The sequence below is a fragment of the Lissotriton vulgaris genome, chromosome 4_1 (assembly GCF_964263255.1).
Source record: "Lissotriton vulgaris chromosome 4_1, aLisVul1.2, whole genome shotgun sequence".
Taxonomy (NCBI): domain Eukaryota; kingdom Metazoa; phylum Chordata; class Amphibia; order Caudata; family Salamandridae; genus Lissotriton; species Lissotriton vulgaris.
In genome coordinates this window covers 1591793902-1591812106 of record NC_141691.1, presented here as the reverse complement: position 1 = coordinate 1591812106, position 18205 = coordinate 1591793902, and the positions used below count along the sequence as shown (strand labels likewise).

Below are 18205 nucleotides of genomic sequence, written 5' to 3'. Positions count from 1 at the left end.
GGCTAGATTACAAGCACCATTTGTTTGCATGCGGCCGCACCCAATTCATTCACAGGTCTTTAAAAAGACCATTTACTTAATGAGGCTTTGTTGCTCTTGCACCCCTTCGTAGAGCCCCTGCAAAGGGCATTAAAGCACAACCATTGAAGTTGTTTAATGTTTGTATTTTAAAACATTAAGTTCCAGCAGCTGTCTTTCGCATTTGGGTACAAATGTTATAATGCACTTTGAATCTCACAGTTTTATAGTTTTCTTGCAAGTTTTACTTGGAGCACATCATAGTAAATACTGGAATATGCAGTGCACAACCTTTAGAAGAAAGAGCAATTTAAGTAATGTAACGTAATGTAAGTGATCATTTATATCGCGCAGCAATCGCTCCAAGGAGCATCTAGGCGCCAGATCCAGATCCAGAGATGTAGGAAACAGATTGGTGGTAGCTGAAAACTCATCCAACTGTTACACTAGTGCTCTAGCGCAGGTGTCCTGTAACTTAAAGACCCAGGTTTTCAATCCCTTTCTGAAATCTTTTTCCTTGTCTAGTGTACGTAGAAAAGGGGGGGAGAGTATTCCAGGCTTTTGCTCCAAGGACTGGGAGTGATTTGCCGCCTCTAGTACTAAGCCTGAAGGTAGGGACCGACAATAAGTTCGCACTAGACGATCGAAGAGTGCGTGTTGGATGGTATCTGGCAAATGCATCAGAACAGTTTATTAATTAATTCTCATAATTTTCGTGCATGGACCTGAATCTGCTTATATGAAAATGTTCATCATACGGATTAAACGAGAAAAGACCCCAGTAAACTAGGCTAGAAAATGTGATTGCTGAAATAGCAAACCAGTTATGGCATGGAAAGCTACGTCAGTGGCCAGAGTTGGCCAATTGTGTACTTTCTTTCTTTTTTTTTTTTTTTTAATTATTTTTATAGCACACAGATGCCCCAGCAAAGGGGCGTCCTGGCGCTTAGACAGGTACTATAACATAACACACAAGAGGAAAAAAGAAGGGGGGGCGGCTACTCAGAAACAGGGAACAAGAAAGTTTTAATAGCACGCCTGAAGGTGGACAGATCATTCAGAGCTCGGATGTGCACCGGGAGCGAGTTCCACAGCCCCGCAGCAAGCACCCGGTAGGAGCGGCCACCCATTCTGCTGAGTTTGAAACGGGGGCAGACTGCCAGGTGAAGAGCCTCTGATCTTAAAGATCTCGAAGGGATGTAGGGGATAATCAAGTTGGCAAGAGCTGGCGGCGAAGAAAGTTTCATGATTTTAAAGGCCAGACAGAGCGCTTTAAACTTGATCCTCTGTCTGACCGGTAACCAATGGAGGGCCGAGATGGTGCCCGAGACTGGCTGTTTTGGCGTTGCCAGTCTCAAGTGCCAATGTCGAGAGGGCCTTTTCACAAGTAAAAGTGTACATGGGAAGGAAAGAGAGAGCGAATGACCAAAGAATCACTGAAGAAATATTGTATGGTCTACTACAATAAATTGGACTTGTAAAAACTTATTTGGAGGTCATATACACTGTAAATATATTGTTTATATATACCATGCATCAATGAAGAAAGCAAGCAATAATAAAAACAAAGTGTTCCATAAACACCGGTAAAACACCGTTTCAGTTGTTTTTTATGGCGCGAAAATGAGTAATCACTGAAAAGCACTGTTTTTTTGAGGTATTGAAATCACTGGAAAAGACTGAAAAAACACCACCAGAATTTACCAAAAATAGAAACTGAAAACAGGAAAGCCTAAACATATATGTGTCGGACCTGGTGCGGGTTATCAAATCCCACGGGATGGGTCTAACATCTTACGCCGATGATACGCAATTGGTGCTAGCGGTACACAATGACGGAGGGGCAGTTTCGGCAAGCTTTCAAGAAGGAATGTTGGCCATCAGTGTATGGATGGCAAACAATTGCCTCAAATTAAACTCAGACAAGACGGAGGTGGCCAGAGAAGCTGGGATCACCTCCGTCCCCCGTCACAAAGGTCAGAAACCTAGGTGTTACATTTGACGATAAGCTGTCTTTCATACACCACGCCAACGCAGTTGTCTCCTCATCCTTTTATTTCCTTAAGGTGATAAAAAAACCTCCTACCGTTTTTCCCAATCAGTGCTGGTAGAACTCATCAGCACACTGGTTATATCGAAGGTTGACTACTGTAATGGTCTCCTAATCAATGCCAAGGAAAGGTTCCTGAGTAAGCTACACCTAGTGCACAATGCAGCCGCCAGAATTCTGTCAGGCACCCCCAAGTTTAAGCCGATATCCAAGGTGGTGCGACAGCTCCACTGGTTGCCCATAAGAAGCAGAACCAAATTCAAGGCGTTAAGCATGCCATACAAGCAAATCCATAACACAGGACCTGAGTTTCTGAAGAAATCTCTCTGCTCATACACGCACGCCCAGTAGACCCTTGCGCTCATCAGCAGCCAACCTGCTGATTGTCCCACGAACTAAGAAAGCCTCATGGGGCGATAGAAGATTCACACTCGCCGCCACCACTAGATTGTGGAACGTGCATCCCCTTCATATTACGACTAGTCCTACCCTGCTAGCCTTCAGGAAACACGTAAAAACTTGTCTCTTCAACCAATAAGTCACTCGCTCCACTGCCTTTCCTTTTAGTCCACAGCGCCGAGACACCCAAGGGTATTTGCGCACATTACAAGTTGCTTAAAACAAAACAAACCAATTGCCTCCTCACCGAGGATGGCTATTGTTCATATTACAGAAGATAGAGCCGAAAAAACATACAAACACTATCTCCTATTTCAGGGCCTAACACTAGCTAAGAGAGACATCGCTCAGGCTTGGAAAGATGAGGCATCACCGGCGTTCAATGTGTGGAAGAAGGGCCCTGATTTTTGTATGGGTCTGGAGCTCCCTGTCTTTGAAGCAAGGGGATGCCCCCAGAAACGTTACAAAATCTGGAAAAGGTGGGCGGACTATAGGGGAATATATCTAGACCCCCCCACCCCCCACCAACGAATGTTAATGAATCAATATCATGATACTGGCTAGTTGGTGTTTATATATTCCCTGTAATCGCTAGGACTATGGATGGCAACATGTTTTCCTTTATCTAGGTTTCATATGTCAGTCAAGGAGAAATAATGTGGTACAGTTGGTTTTTGTTTCCCTTTTTTTTGTTTTAGTTTTTTTCTCTTTTTCATTGTTCTTCATTTATATTATAATGTATCTTTTGTGGAATCCATCCGTTACCGATTATTGGAAATGCTGATCCATATTTTTGTTATTTTATTTGTTGGAAATGTGTGACCTCTGTGGCCCATGTCCTGTATTGAATGTCAACAATAAAATATGTTTTTAAGTAGAAAAAAAACACTAAATCTTGTAGGAAATCCACAAATCGAAGGCTTATTTTCATGCTTTGAATTCTAACTTTTGTAAACTGACTCAAAAACTAGAGATAGGGGGGATTTTACAATTTGGTTGTTTCAATAAATACTGTCTTCATGTTGGATAGTGCCCAGATACAGACAAGGGTTTCACATTCAGAATACATTTAAAAAAATCAGACAACGCAGTATAATGCAGACATGGTATAATGTACAGCTTTCTTACATACCAAGAAGTAATCCTGTTACAAACGAGTTTTCTTCGTTATCAGTTGCAGACTTGGCACGCTCTGTTGTGAGAACTGTTTGTGGTGCATGACCTCTGAAAGAAAAAAATGAAAAAGCTTGAATTTATTGATGCTCAGCACTAGAGATAGAAGATGAAGAAAGATCATAGGTGTATATTGAAATATACCAGTAACTATTTTTTCAGCATGAGGGAAAATGAGCTCTGACAGAAGAAACAGAAAATCAAAAAAAATTCAATTACAAATGACAACATACATTTCTTTATAAATCTATAGTATAATATACAATGATATATTTGTGATGACTAAGTAATACAAGATGACCTACGGTGGTGGGGGACTCATGGCATTGCAAAGGATAAATCCAACTCCACTGAGGTTTAATGCTGAGAAGACTGTGCCAGAGCTTGAAAATCTGTGTCCGTGGCTGACACAAGTTGGACCTCCTCAGTTCCCTCTCCAAAGGAATCAGAATCATTTCGGAAAAGGGTGTGAATTGTGCCCTAGTATGCAGATTGTTGGCTATACTGTTCCATCACTCCGGAGCCTCCCTGCAGGATCTGATTAATGAAAGACCTTAAGGCTGGAGGCCTGACATCCCTGAAGTAGAAGAGGGAGCCCGTGGTGCCAATCCGGTCATTGGGATCATCACTTCAGCCTGGCGTTGGTAGTGCCAACTTTTTTTCTTTTGGCTAATACTGCATACCATTTACTGTCCGTTTACATTTTGTTATCTTTCCCTGGTAAGTCTTCATGCCTCGCCCGTGCTTCACATATTCAAGCACTCGCCACCCAATAAGAAAGTTGTGCGGGAGGCATTCATGTATATAATTTTACACAATTACTGGCTGCAGGTACTTTTTAAAAAAATATATATTTTAGCCCTGCACTCATACATAGTGTATGTCCCTGCAGTCTCTTTCGTTGACCTATGCCGCTGTTTTCAATCCACCCCGCACTCATCCTTTCTGCTCGCTGGTGCTTCTAACCCCCTTACCTCCTCCCGCCTTATTCAAACTTCATTTAATTTATATTGCTCAGCTGCACACCAAGCTCAAATAAAACGTATTAATAAACATATACAAACCCTAATGTATAATACTTGTTTAGTTAGCCATCCTCCCTAGCTGTGAAATTCTACTCTACCCTGCCCGTCACTCGGCCACCCAGTGATGTATGCTAATGCTTAAGCTCTTCTGAATCTAATGTCATTTACTCATTATTGCCAAAAGTCCCGGTCTCACTTTTGTTTTGGAATGTAATATAGTTCCATCTAGCCCAAATACCATGCATCTGTCCTTGCTACCATTAACCCCTTCCGTGCGTCGGACAGCTGGGAGCTGTCTGACGTCACGGTGGGTGGGTGCGTCGGACATCTCCCAGCCGCCCTAGCACCCACCCACGGGGAAGTGCTGGCGCTCCCTCGTTGGCCGCCCTCCTACGTGCCTCCACCGGGGAAGGTAGGGGTAGCCCTTCCCTGCCTTCCCCCGTCCCCCTCCTCCTCATGATCAAGGCGCGCTTACGTCATTGGAGATTTCACTTTTATTTCCTGGCGCACTGGAAGCCATTGGCTTCCATCGCGTGGGTGAACAAAGAGGCGAGTTTTGTCTCTGTGGAGGGGGGGATTTAAACAAAAGAGGCATCAGGGGAAAGGAATGGGTTTTCCTTTCCCCCGATGCCTCTTTTGTGCATTCCTGCTGCACAATCGTGCAGCAGGAATGCCCACTAGCGCCAGGGATTTTTTTTCAAATTAAATTGCCTGCAACAGCCCCCATTTGGGGCCAACATGTTTTGTTGGGGTGCCCCACTGGGGGGCACAGATCTCGCCACTTAATAACATGTTTAAAGCCCACTAGACCACTAGGGACTAACTGTGGGGAGTGGCCCCTTGGGCAAGGATCACTCCCTACTGGGGGCTATGCTTTTGGCTGTCTGTCTGTTCCCCCCCCCCCCCCCCATCGCTGACTATATGCTGCCACAACGCAGGACGGTTGTCTGCTTGACCAATTCATCACAATATACCTTAAGAAATTCAACGCCCAGGCACCCCCGGATTCCTCCAAGTGGCGCAAGCCCATTGAGGCTTACTTAGCCAGAACTTAGTCTGGCCTACTGAGGGCTGTCATTCCCGTCTCCGCCCTGTCCTGATGAAGACCCAACGGGACTACCTAATGAAGCACACTACGGTTCGAAACGTCGACAACAATTACACAAGGCACAGTTTGACAAAGGCTCTGCACACCCAAATTAGCAGGATCAACCGACAGAGCCATTAGTTTCAATATTCTCACCTGGCCTAAACTCCACCCCCCCTTCTGTATAAAAGTCTTTATCACTGTATATAGTGTACACTTGTTGAGCACTGAGCACATATGTCACACTGTTCACAATTATATACACTGTAGCGTCTCTTGGCAGCCTAGATCTACTACATATGTGAATATTGATGGATGATTTGAATCTGTTACAACATTCAATCAGACTACTTGTAGAGCGCGCTACTTACCCGTGAGGGTCTCAAGGCGCTGAGGGGAGGGGGGTGCCGCTACTGCTCGAAGAGCCAGGTCTTGAGGAGTCTTCTGAAGGAGAGTAGGTCTTGGGCCTGCCGTAGGTGGGTAGGGAGGGAGGGTGTTCCAAGTCTTGGCGGCGAGGTAGGAGAAGGATCTGCCGCTGGAGGTCGTTCGTTGGATGCGGGGGACAGCGGCAAGGGCGAGGCTGGCAGAGCGGAGCTGGCGGGTGGGGGTGTAGAAGCTGAGTCTGCTGTTCAGGTAGGCTGGTCCGGCATTGTGGAGTGCTTTGTGTGCGTGGGTGAGGAGCATGAAGGTGATCCTCTTGTCGACGGGGAGCCAGTGTAGGTCTCTCAGGTGGGGGGTGATGTGGCTGCGGCGGGTGACGTTGACGATCAGTCAGGCGGAGGCGTTTCGGATGCGTTGTAGTCGTCGTAGGTGTTTGGCTGGGATTCCTGCATAGAGTGCGTTGCCGTAGTCCAGTCTGCTGCTGACGAGGGCCTGTGTCACTGTTCTTCTTGTTTCAGTCGGGATCCACTTGTAGATCCTGCAGAGCGTGCAGAGGGTGTTTTAGCAGGAGTAGGAGACGGCGTTGACCTGCTTAGACATGGAGAGGGAAGAGTCGAGGATGAATCCTAGGTTGCGTGCATGGTCGGTGGGTGTCGGTGCTGTTCCCAGTGTGGTCGGCCACCAGGAGTCGTCCCAGGCTGAGGGGGTGGTTTCAAGGATGAGGATCTCAGTCTTGTCCGAGTTCAGTTTCAGACGGCTGCTCCTCATCCAGTCGGCGACGGCCTTCATTCCCTCGTGGAGGTTGGTTTTGGCGGTCTGTGGGTCCTTGGTGAGGGAGAGGATGAGCTGGGTGTTGTCGGCGTAGGAGATGATGTTGAGGTCATGATGGCGGGCCACTTGTGCGAGGGGGGCCATGTAAACGTTGAACAGCGTCAGGATGAGCCATGGGGGATGCCGCAGATGATGTTGGTAGCTTCGGATCGGAAGGGTGGGAGGCGGACGCTCTGGGTTCTGCCAGAGAGGAAGGACGTGGTCCAGTCAAGGGCCTTCTCTTGGATACCGGCTTCTTGGAGGCGTGTCTTTATAGTGTGATGGCAGACCGTGTCGAAGGCAGCTGACAGGTCCAGGAGGATGAGGGCTGATGTTTCGCCGTTGTCTAGTTGGCACCTGATGTCGTCTGTGGCGGCGATGAGGGCTGTCTCTGTGTTGTGGTTTCATCTGAATCCGGACTGGGACGGGTCCAAGATGTTGTTGTCTTCGAGGTGGCGGACTAATTGCATGTTGACGATTTTCTCGATGACCTTCGCCTGGAATGGGAGCAGGGAGATGGGCCGGAAGTTCTTGAGGTCCTTGAGGTCCGCCTTGGGCTTCTTGAGGAGGGCGTTGATTTCGGAGTGCTTCCAGCTTTCCGGAAATGTCGCTGTTTCGAAGGAGATGTTGATGACTTTCCGTAGTTGGGGTGAGATGGCTGCGTCTGCTTTGTTGAATACGTGGTGTGTGCACGGGTCTGACGGAGATCCTGAGTGGATGGAGTTCATGACCTTGCATGTCTCGTTGTCGTTGACGTTGGACCAGGAGGTCAGGCGGTTGGCGCTGGTGGTGTTCACAGGGGAGGTGGAGTCTGACGTAGTCGGGGCCGTTGTGATGTTGAAGCTGTCGTGGAGGTCAGCGATCTTGCGGTGGAAGAAGATGGCCAGTGAGTCGCACAGTTCTTGTGAGGGCGGGATGTCGTTGGCGCTGGGGTTGGAGAGTTCTTTTACGATGCTTTAGAGCTCTTTGCTGTCGTGTGCGTTGTTATCCAGGCGGTCTTTGAAGGAGGATCTCTTGGCTAGTCTGATGAGGTGGTGATGTCTGCGGTTGGCATCCTTGTGGGCTGCGAGGTTGTCCGGTGTGCTTTCGTGGAGCCATTTCTTCTCCAGTTTCCGGCATGCACGTTTGGAGGTCTGGAGCTCGTCGGTGAAACAGGTGGCTCTCTTGCTGGCATGGCTGTTGGAGGGTTTCTTGAGTGGGGAGAGGGTGTTGGCGCAGTCGTCAATCCACTGTCTGGGTTGGTGGTGTCAGTGGGTGGGTTCTGGGCGAGGGTGGTGATTAGCTGGTCTTCGGTGAATTTGCTCCAGCAGCGGCGAGGCAGCTGTTGGGTGTGGTGGTGCGTGGTTGGTTTCTTGAAGGTGAAATGGATGCAGCGGTGGTCGGTCCAGTGGAGTTCGATGGTGTGGTCGAAGGCGACGTGGGTGCTTGTGGAAAAGATGGGGTCCAGCGTGTGGCCTGTGGCGTGGGTGGATGCGGTGACAAGTTGTCTAAGGCCGAGGTTGGTGAGGTTGTCGATCAGCGTGGCGTAGTTGGCGTTGTTGTTGTTCTCGAGGTCGAAGTTCAGGCCCCGGAGGAGGATTTAGTCCGTGGAGGTGAGTGCGTGGGTGCTGGCGAGGTCGGTGATGGAGTCGCTGAACTGAGTCCGGGGGGTCTGTAGACGAATGTTCCTCTGAGGGTGGTGTTGGGGTCGGTGTGCATCCGGAAGTGCAGGTGTTCGGCGGTGTTGAGGGTGTCGTCTGCGTGGGTGGCGACCTTGAGGGTGGACTTGTGGACAATGGCTATTCCTCCTCCGATTCCGTTGGAGCGATCCCTGTGGGTGATCTTGTAGCCGTCCGGGATGGCTATAGCGATGTCGGGCGCTGAGTAGTCGTTCCACCAGGTCTCGGTTACAAAGGCCACGTCTGGGGCCGGGGTGTCGAGCAGATCGCAGAGCTCGACGGCGTGTTTGCATGCGGAGCGGGTGTTGAGGAGTATGCAGCGGAGGTGGTTGGGTCCAGTCCTTGGAGGTTTGGTCTCTCTGTCGCAGGTGAAGCTGCAGGTGCGGCAGGAGAAGGGTCCGTGGGTCAGTTTCTGGGCGGCCTGGAAGCAGGTGTGGTTGCGGCCGGCGTTGAGTGCGTGGAGGGTGCTGGCGTCGTAGCGGAGTCTGGCGTTGTGGCGTTCGCGGGGTCCAAGGTGTTCTAGCGTTGGGCGCGGTCCAGCGGCGCGGCCGCACAGCTTCCGGCATATATGGGGAGGTGGGAGGGAGGAGCAGCTGGGAGGCGGGAGCAGCGAGTGGGCAGGGGGGTGGGGAAACAGTGGGACAGAAAGCAAAATGGGGCGCAACAGAGGGGAAAAACGAGTGGCACAGAGAGCAAAAGCGGGGCACAAAGTAGGGGGAAAACAGTGGCACAGAGGGCAAAAACGGGGCACAACAGCGGGGAAAAACGAGTGGCACAGAAGCAAAACGGGGCACAACTGAGGGGAAAAACGAGTGGCACAGAAGCTAAAATGGGGCACACAGAGGGGGAAAACGAGTGGCACAGAAGCAAAAACGGGGCACACAGAGGGGGAAAAACAAGTGGCACAGAAGCAAAAACGGGGCTCACAGAGAGGGAAAAACGAGTGGCACAGAAGCAAAAACGGGGCACGCAGAGAGGGAAAAACGAGTGGCACAGAAGCAACAAGCATTGGTAAAGATGTTCCCGCAGCCCCACACTGGGACACCTTGAGTCTGGACTGGCTCTTTAACTCGTGCTGCTTTGCATGCAAGGACTCTGGAGCCCAGGCGGGCAATGTTTACAGTCAACATACATGTGTCAATAGTGTTACATTAAGTTGATTTATTTGACAGCAGGTGTCAAGTAAGACACAAGTGAAGCGGCCAGTTAGGGGTTAAGTGGCAAGTGCGACAATCCATTAGAAAGGCGCTAAAAATGGAAAGAAAGCGCTGTGAAACGGGGCACCACTGCCGCCGGACCAAAACTAGGTGAACAGTATTCCTATCGCCCCCCAGGGAAAAAAAATAGAAAGGGCTTTAAACCCCTTACGCAATGACCACCATGCAGAATCGAAACAAAGAAAAGCAACATTAAACACACGGGAAGCCCCTCATTTTATCACAACACAGGACCCCCAAAGCTTCACGAAGGGACCTTCTTTTCCAGGCTACTGGGGCAATGCATATCTATTTTTTCACAAGGGGAGGGGGCACAATTTATAAGTATCTGCTAGTTGCCCCAGCGTGCTTCTAAGCGCCTTCGACATATACGCAAGCATAAACCAACAGAAGTGGGGGTGACAACCTGAAGACGCAAAAAAGAGCCTCTCTGGCTCGGGTTGGAGTCCCCCTCCTGGGGACTCGAAATGCACAGAAATGCCCCCTTTCGCTGGAGTCCCTCTCGGGGGACTCGAGATGCCGCCAATGCCCCTTGAGCCTCCTGGCTCGAAAAGAAGATGCCACCCGACGCGTTGGAGCGGCCCTCTGCCAACTGGGGCCGCTCGGCGAACAAATAGGAACTGCCCCCAGAGCCTTGCACAGTCACGGAGCCCCCACCAGCCCTCCTTCACTTACCGGGCGGTTCGTGGGGGACTCCGGTCCTTTCTCCTGTGTGGCGGTAGCGCTTTGCGGGGCTCTCTCAGCACATGAGAGCCCCGCCTTCACAATGCTCCCGGCCCGCTACCTGTTCCCCCGGTCCCCCATCTCGGGACCGGGCCGTCAATGGCTCGCGCTGTTTGTTTCTTTTTCCCCGGCGGCAGCGAGCAGCCAATCGGTGCGCGGCGGCAGGCGGGACTTCCCTCCAAATGCGGAAGTCCCGCCCCGCGTCAGGCACCGTAGTGCCTGGCTTCCTGTTTTGCGGCGCTCGGGCCGCGGCGGTGATTCTCGGGCATTTAAGAGGGGTGGACACCCTCGAGACCAAAAGTAAACAGTGAAGCGAGGTGGGCACTCGCAAAGGGCGCCATAATCGGGGTGGCACCCGTCAATTAAGAATAAAGTGCAACGAAGCACTCGGGGGTACCAAATTACTGCAAACCCCGGAATCCAATCACCACACGGCAACAGTGGTGACGCTGCGCCGCACGGGCCAATCCCGTCGCGGCGTTTGGTGAGGGGGCTCGGCTCTCCCGTCCAATCGGAGAGCAGCGGGCTCGTTTTCGGTCGCGTTGGTACCGGCAAGGTACGGGGCCCTTCGTCGGGGGTTTACTGATCCCGGGTTGCGGTGGTGAAGCTGCACACAGGTTATTTTAGTGCGCTCTGCTCGGGGAAGGCTCACAAACCTTCAGTCTGCACCAAACACGTGTCGATGGATTCGGGGGCGTTCCCGGCGTCGCGTGACGTCGGCAAAAGCCAAAGAATCTCGGGAACGCCCCCGTGTCTGGTCCGGCATTGATGGACAGGCCCCTCGTCCAATGGCTAGGCTCCATTTATGGAGCTAGCCAATGGGACGGGGGGGCGTGTTCCATAGTGCTTACTGTACTCAATAGATTTCTCTGGAGGATGAGCCTAACGGCTCCTTTCTCCAGCGAAACCTAAAAACGGGGCACACAGAGGGGGAAAAAACAGTGGCACAACAAGGCACAGAACCGGGGGTAGAGCACACTTACCAGCGGGTACTCGGCAGCGTCACACAGGCGGAGCTGCGTGGAGGGGGGAGCGACCTACCAGGAGGGTCAGGGGTCACTCACCTCACCGCGCAGCGTCCGGCCTATATGGGGAGGTGGGAGGGAGGAGCAGCTGGGAGGCGGGAGCAGCGAGTGGGCAGGGGGGCGGGGAAACAGTAGGACAGAAAGCAAAATGGGGTGCAACAGAGGAGAAAAACGAGTGGCACAGAGAGCAAAAGCGCGGCACAAAGTAGGGGGAAAACAGTGGCACAGAGGGCAAAAACGGGGCACAACAGAGGGGAAAAACGAGTGGCACAAAAGCAAAAACGGGGCACAACTGAGGTTAAAAACGAGTGGCACAGAAGCAAAAATGGGGCACACAGGGGGAAAAACAAGTGGCACAGAAGCAAAAGCGGGGCACAACAGAGGGGAAAAAGGAATGGCACAGAAGCAAAAACGGGGCACAACAGAGGGGAAAAACGAGTGGCACAGAAGCAAAAACGGGGCACAACAGAGGGGAAAAACGAGTGGCACAGAGAGCAAAAGCAGGGCACAAAGTAGGGGGAAAACAGTGGCACAGAGGGCACAACAGGGCACACAGAGGGGGAAAAACGAGTGGCACAGAAGCAAAACGGGGCACAACAGAGGGGAAAAACGAGTGGCACAGAAGCTAAAATGGGGCACACAGAGGGGGAAAAAAGAGTGGCACAGAAGCAAAAACGGGGCACACAGAGGGGGAAAAAACAGTGGCACAGAGGGCACAGAACCAGGGGTAGAGCACACTTACCAGCGGGTACTCGGCAGCAGCAGCAGGGGCACACAGGTTGGAGCTGCGTGGAGGGGGAGCGGCCTACCAGGAGGGTAAGGGGTCGCTCTACAACAACACTACTTTTGAGTCACGGCCTCAATTATTTGTAAAGTTGCTTTGTTCAGGTGGTTGAGAATTTGTATTAATAAGATGCGTGTGACATTAAGTGTACTGAAAAGATATTGACTCATAACTGACAGAACCACTTCTTGTTTGCCCCCCTGGGGGGGGGCAGATTTTGCCATCCAATGTTGTTTTAGAAGTCCACTAGACCACCAGGGACTAACTGGGGCAGATCTTGCCACTTAATTTAATTTTAAAAGCCCACTAGAACATCAGGGACTAACCGTGGGGAGTGGCCCCTTGGGCAAGGGTCACTCCGCATTGGGGGTAATGTTTTGGCTGTCTGCCCCCCGGGGGGAAGGGGGGTAGATCTCGCCATGTAATGTTATTTTAGATGCCCACTAGACCACCAGGGACTAACTGTGTCGAGTGGACCCTTGGTCAAGGGTTGCTCCCCTGTTACGGGGGTGAATATTTTATTTATACTTTTAGGCCCACCTCTCCCTTTGAATGGCTGGTGCATATTTGCACAAGTGATTGTTATGTTTTTTTTGTTCTCCTTTTTATTCCAGTGTAAAGCTTTTGATTCTAGTTTGCGGTTTCGGCAGTGGTTGTTCTGCAGTTTTGCGTAGTTGCATTTATTTGGTAAGAAAAACACTTTTGTTGTGTTTACTCCAAATGAGTATTATTGTCATGCATGAATGAATTGTTTGTAAGTGGTGTGATAATGGCAGCATATTTAGTTAGCGTTTTGAGCATGAAATTCTTTGCGATGTGTTTTGCATTTTCTTATGTGTAATTTTCTTTACTTTTTTCTATTTCATTTTTAGAGGGATATTGTTGATCCTTACTGAGTCTGTGCAGAGTAGGTGGTGGTGAGTCTAGCTGCTTCTGGTAAGTGAGTGTTATAGTTTTGGAGTATGTAGGTCTTTGTGATAAAGATGCATTTTGTTAGGAGAATTACAGTGAGCTGTTGCCGCCTACTGGCTGACCGAAAAACTTCTGGGGGCTTTACCAGGCTTACCTCACCAACAGGAGTGATACTCCTACCACAGGAGACGATCAGGGGCTCTAAACCATAACTGTGTGCAAGAGATTGATGCACTGGCGCGCAGGGCTGCGACTGCGTTTGCGATACTCTGAGGGGGGCTACCTCCTGGGGAAGAGTGGTTGTGTCTACCACTGGCGTGTATGCTTGCGGATGCGATATGATCGCCGCCTGCCCATCTAAGGGTTGTTGGCTAAATGGCTGTGTATTCACTTGAAAGGGGATTGTCGCACTGTTGCTCGTACAGTATATGTAATTCTTGTCAGACCGGGGAGTGAGGGGATCGTTGAGTTGCACTGATTTAATTGCTGTAAACCCAATAAACATTATAAAAAATAAAAAAAAGACGCATTTTGTTTATTACTTATTTTACAAAGTGTTTGTTGTTTTTGACTTGTTTGACCAGTTACCTTTAGTAGTAAGGATTATGGCTAGCCGTAGAATTACTGCTCAGCAGGTGGTTGGTATGTTTTTATAATCTTCCTCTGACCATGATTATGAGACTGACAGTGAGTCTGAGTGAGAGGAGGGAGGGGATGGAGGGGAAGATTCAGGCAGTGAGTTTTCTCTCCACGTGGAATCATCGGATGAGGAAGCTACTCTCAGTGCGGATGAAGCTACTCTTGGTGTGGCTGAAGCTACTCATTAGTGCGGATGAAGTGCCTGTTTTAGAGGAGGGCACTGATGTGCCGATGGTGCAAGAGCCATCTGGATTTCAGCCTGGGGCTGTAAGGCTTCCCATTGGTAGTGCTGGACTCTAGGTTGATCCAAACATGGTGTAGTCGGTGTTGCCTGCTTTTAGTGGTGATGCAGGGTGTAGAGTGAATTGTGAATTTCTTTTGTCAATATATTTTTTCAGTTGTTTATGGATGGTGCATTTTTGGCTGAGATAGTTGAGCAGACTAATTTATATGCTGAACAGTTTTTGAGGGACAACAGTGCCAGACTTAGGCCCCGCTCTAGAGCTACCCGGTGGACTCCCACAAATCTGGATGAGATGAAGAAGTTTTTGGGTTTGACTTTATTGATGGGCTTGATAAGGAAGCCTTCCCTGGCTTCATGTTGGTCTGTCAGTCCCTTGATGGTAACGGCCATATTTCCAGCAATTATGAGTCGTGATCGGTATTTACTTTTGCTTCGGATGCTGAATTATGTTGATAATTCTTTGGCGTTGCCACAAGATCACCATGACTGTGACCGTCCTTTTAAGATTCGGCCTGTTCTTGATCACTTTGTAGATCGATTTTCAGAAATCTATACTCCAGGCAAAGAAATATCTATTGATGAGTCTTTGGTCCTGTTAGAGGGCTATTTGGTTTTTAGGCAGTACATTTCTAGCAAGAGGGCACGTTATGGAATTAAGCTGTATATTTTGTCTGAGAGTAGGACAGGATATGTCTAAGTTCCGGGTATACACTGGTAAGGATTCCACTATTGACCCCCCTGGTTGTCCGTCCTTTTTAGGAGTTTCATAGAAAATTGTGTGGGAACTTGCTAGAGGACGGTTTAAGAGAGGTTAAAAGTGGACACTTTTGCTTGTGGCACAATCCACTCCAACCATAAAGGTTACCCCAAAGAGAGTGTTTGCAAAAAGCTTCAGAGGGGACAGTGCAGTGCCCTGCATAGTGAGGAACTGCTAGCTGTGACAATTGTGGACAGGAGGGATGTGTACATGCTGACTACCATCCAATGAGAGTACTTCACCTGTGACTGTTTAGGTCAAGTGGCTGAAGTGCGTAAACCTGTGTGCATTGTAGGCTACAATAAGCACATGGGTGGTGTCGATAGAGTAGATCAGAGGTTGGAACCTTACACTGCTGTTCGTACGGCTTACATTTGGTATAAGAAGTTGGCCATCCATCTCTTCAAATTAGCAACTTTTAATGTTTTTGTGGTGTTCAAGGAGTGGTCTCCTGCATCAAAGATGACTTTTGTTCTGTTTCAGGAGTCTGTAATAGGCAGCCTTGTTGTTGTGGAAAAGGCAAGTGTTCCTAGAGTTGGAGTGGTGTAGGATGTGGCTAGATTGAAAGAGTGCCACTTTCCCGATGTAATTCCTCCCACGCCCCCAAAAAACAATCCCTGTAAGAGATGTAGAGTCTGTTTGCAAAGAGGTATGCAGAAGGAGAGTTGTATGCAAGGTGCCGATTGTCCTTCTAATCCTGGGCTGTGTGTACCCACATGTTTCAGATTGTATCACTCTCGAAAGAGTTTTTGGGAGCAACTGTGAGTCTAATAGTGCACTTCCTGGTCTGTATGGTTTTATATAATTGTTGTTCAGTTTCACTGTTGGCATTAGAATGATGTCTTTAGTTACTGCTGTTGTTATCTAGTTGAGATTTGTTTGTGTTTTCATTTCTGTTAAAAATAATTGATGACAGTGTGCATGGACTGGCGTTTGACTGGCGGTGTGAGTGGGCTGCGTGAACTGGCGCTTGGTTAGCGGTGTGCGTGGGCTGGCGCTTGGCTGGCGGTGTGCGTGGACTGGTGCTTGGCTGGCGGTGTGCGCAGCCTGGCGCTTGGCTGGCGGTGTGCTCGGACTGCCGCTTGGCTGGTGGTGTGTGTGGGCTGGCGCTTGGCTGGCGGTGTGTGTGAGCTGGTGCTTGGCTGGCGGTGTGCGTGGGCTGGTGGTATGCGTGGGCTGGTGCTTGGCTGGCAGTGTGCGTGAACTGGTGCATGGCTGGCGGTGTGCGTGAACTGGTGCTTGGCTGGCAGTGTGCGTGGACTGGCGCTTGGCTGGCAGTGTGCGTGGACTGGTGCTTGGCTGGCAGTGTGCGTGGACTGGTGCTTGGCTGGCGGTGAGTGGACTGGCGCGTAGCTAGCGGTGTGCGTGGACGGGCGCTTGGCTGGCGGTGTGCGTGGATGGGCGCTTGGCTGGCGGTGTGCGTGGACGGGCGCTTGGCTGGCGGTGTGTGTGGACGGGCGCTTGGCTGACAGTGAGTGGGCTGACGCTTGGCTGGCGGTGTGCGTGCGCTTGGCCGGCGGTGAGCGCGGACTGGCCCTTGGCTGGCTGTGTCCGCGGACTGGCCCTTGGTTGGCGGTGTGCCCCGGCTGGCACTTGGCTGGCGGTGTGCGTGAGCTGGTGGTCGGCTGGCGGTGTGCGTGAGCTGGTGGTATGCGTGGGCTGGTGCTTGGCTGGCGGTGTGCGTGGACTGGTGCTTGGCTGGTAGTGTGCATGGACTGGTGCTTGGCTGGTAGTGTGCATGGACTGGTGCTTGGCTGGCGGTGAGTGGACTGGCGCGTGGCTGGCGGTGTGTGTGGACGGGCGCTTGGCTGGCAGTGAGTGGGCTGACGCTTGGCTGGCAGTGTGCGTGCGCCTGGCTGGCGGTGTCCTTGGACTGGCGCTTTGCTGGCGGTGTGTGAATAGTGACTTGCTGATGGTCACTAGACACACTGCTAGCTAAACGCCACTCCTTGCAATCCGTGAGCTGGTGTGGTTGCTTTGTCAGGAATGTGAGCGTGTGAAAGTGATGGGCCCTTGAATGGTGCTGTCTGCTGGTGTGAGTGCTGTAATGTGTTGGGCCAGCGACTGGCGGTGTGAATGGTTTTGTTTGTGTCACACATATGAAAGGTGTATGAATGGCCTGTAAAGCGGTTGGTGGCTTGTCGTGGCTTTACAGCTCACGAGCGGCGAGTCACTGGTTCAGTTTTTTATTCTTTTAATTATTGACAGTGCATTTTATTTTTGTGAAATCTCTTGTTAATACATTTTTTTTATACTGAACCATCACTCGCCCTCATGCCATATCCAACCAGTGTGTGTGTGCGCTTGAGGAATAGATGGCTGTGCAGTAATCTTTGTCTTTTTAGTCTCTCTGCCAATTTGTACATTCCATCTAAGATAAACCTATCAACTGTAGATATTGTTGTAAACTAAACACCGATGGGAGTACATGGTGATGTCTCTCTTGTGGATACCAACACGTTATGTTACCCACATTTTACTGAAAACTTCAAAATGTCTGTCACATTTTCCTTGCATTATTGTGCCAACATTTTCACCCTGCAGAAAGAAAGAACAAATTTCCTACCCCCCGCCTTTCTCCAAGTATCCCAATAGAAATGGTACCTTACTCGTGTGGGAGGCCCAAGTATCCACGACAGGCAAGGGCCCAAAACGTAGTGAGGTGACATCAAAATTACCAATCTCAAAATGACCTGGTTTTGCAAGAGGGTTCACCTGGGTTTTTGGCCCGTGCTCGGTGGCCATCTAGGGAAACCTACCAAACCCACGCATTTCTGAAAACTAGACACCAGGGGGATTCGAGGGAGATGTGGCCAGTGTGGATCCCCCAACATTTTCTTACTCAGAATACCCTGAAACCTCAAATTTTGCAGAAAAAGTCACTTTTTTCACACATTTTTGTGTGGGAAAGTTGTGGATTCACCGGGCTGACAAAAATTTCCTACCACCCAGAGTTCCCCAGGGTCGCCCGATAAAAATGGTGCCTCACTTGTGTGGCTGGCGGTGATTTTTCTCAGCTAAATTTGAGGTTTGCAGGGGATTCGGAGTAAGGAAACGTTGGGGGATCCACGCAAGCCATATCTACCTGGAATCCCACGAGTGTCTAGTTTTCCGAAATGTGTGGGTTTGGTAGGTTTCCCTAAATGGCCGACAAGCACGGGGCCAAAAACTCAGGTGACCCCCTTGCAAAACCAGGTCATTTTGAGATAGGCAATTTTGATGTTGCCTCAATACATTTTGGACCGTTGCCGGTTGCGGGTACTTGGGCCCCCCACACAAGTGAGGCACCATTTTTTATCGGGA

At 50.1% G+C, this 18205-nt stretch overlaps 1 protein-coding gene across 6 annotated transcripts in view; it reads right to left on the bottom strand.

The window, feature by feature from the left end:
* CSPP1 (centrosome and spindle pole associated protein 1) overlaps positions 1 to 18205 on the bottom strand; it is a 1363238-nt gene that overhangs the window by 909353 nt on the left and 435680 nt on the right. For all 6 annotated transcript variants that reach the window (XM_086965839.1, XM_086965840.1, XM_086965843.1 and 3 more), the window contains one exon: positions 3600 to 3691. In XM_086965839.1, coding sequence (XP_086821965.1) covers positions 3600 to 3691 — 92 coding nt within the window. The remainder of the gene's footprint in view (positions 1 to 3599; positions 3692 to 18205) is intronic.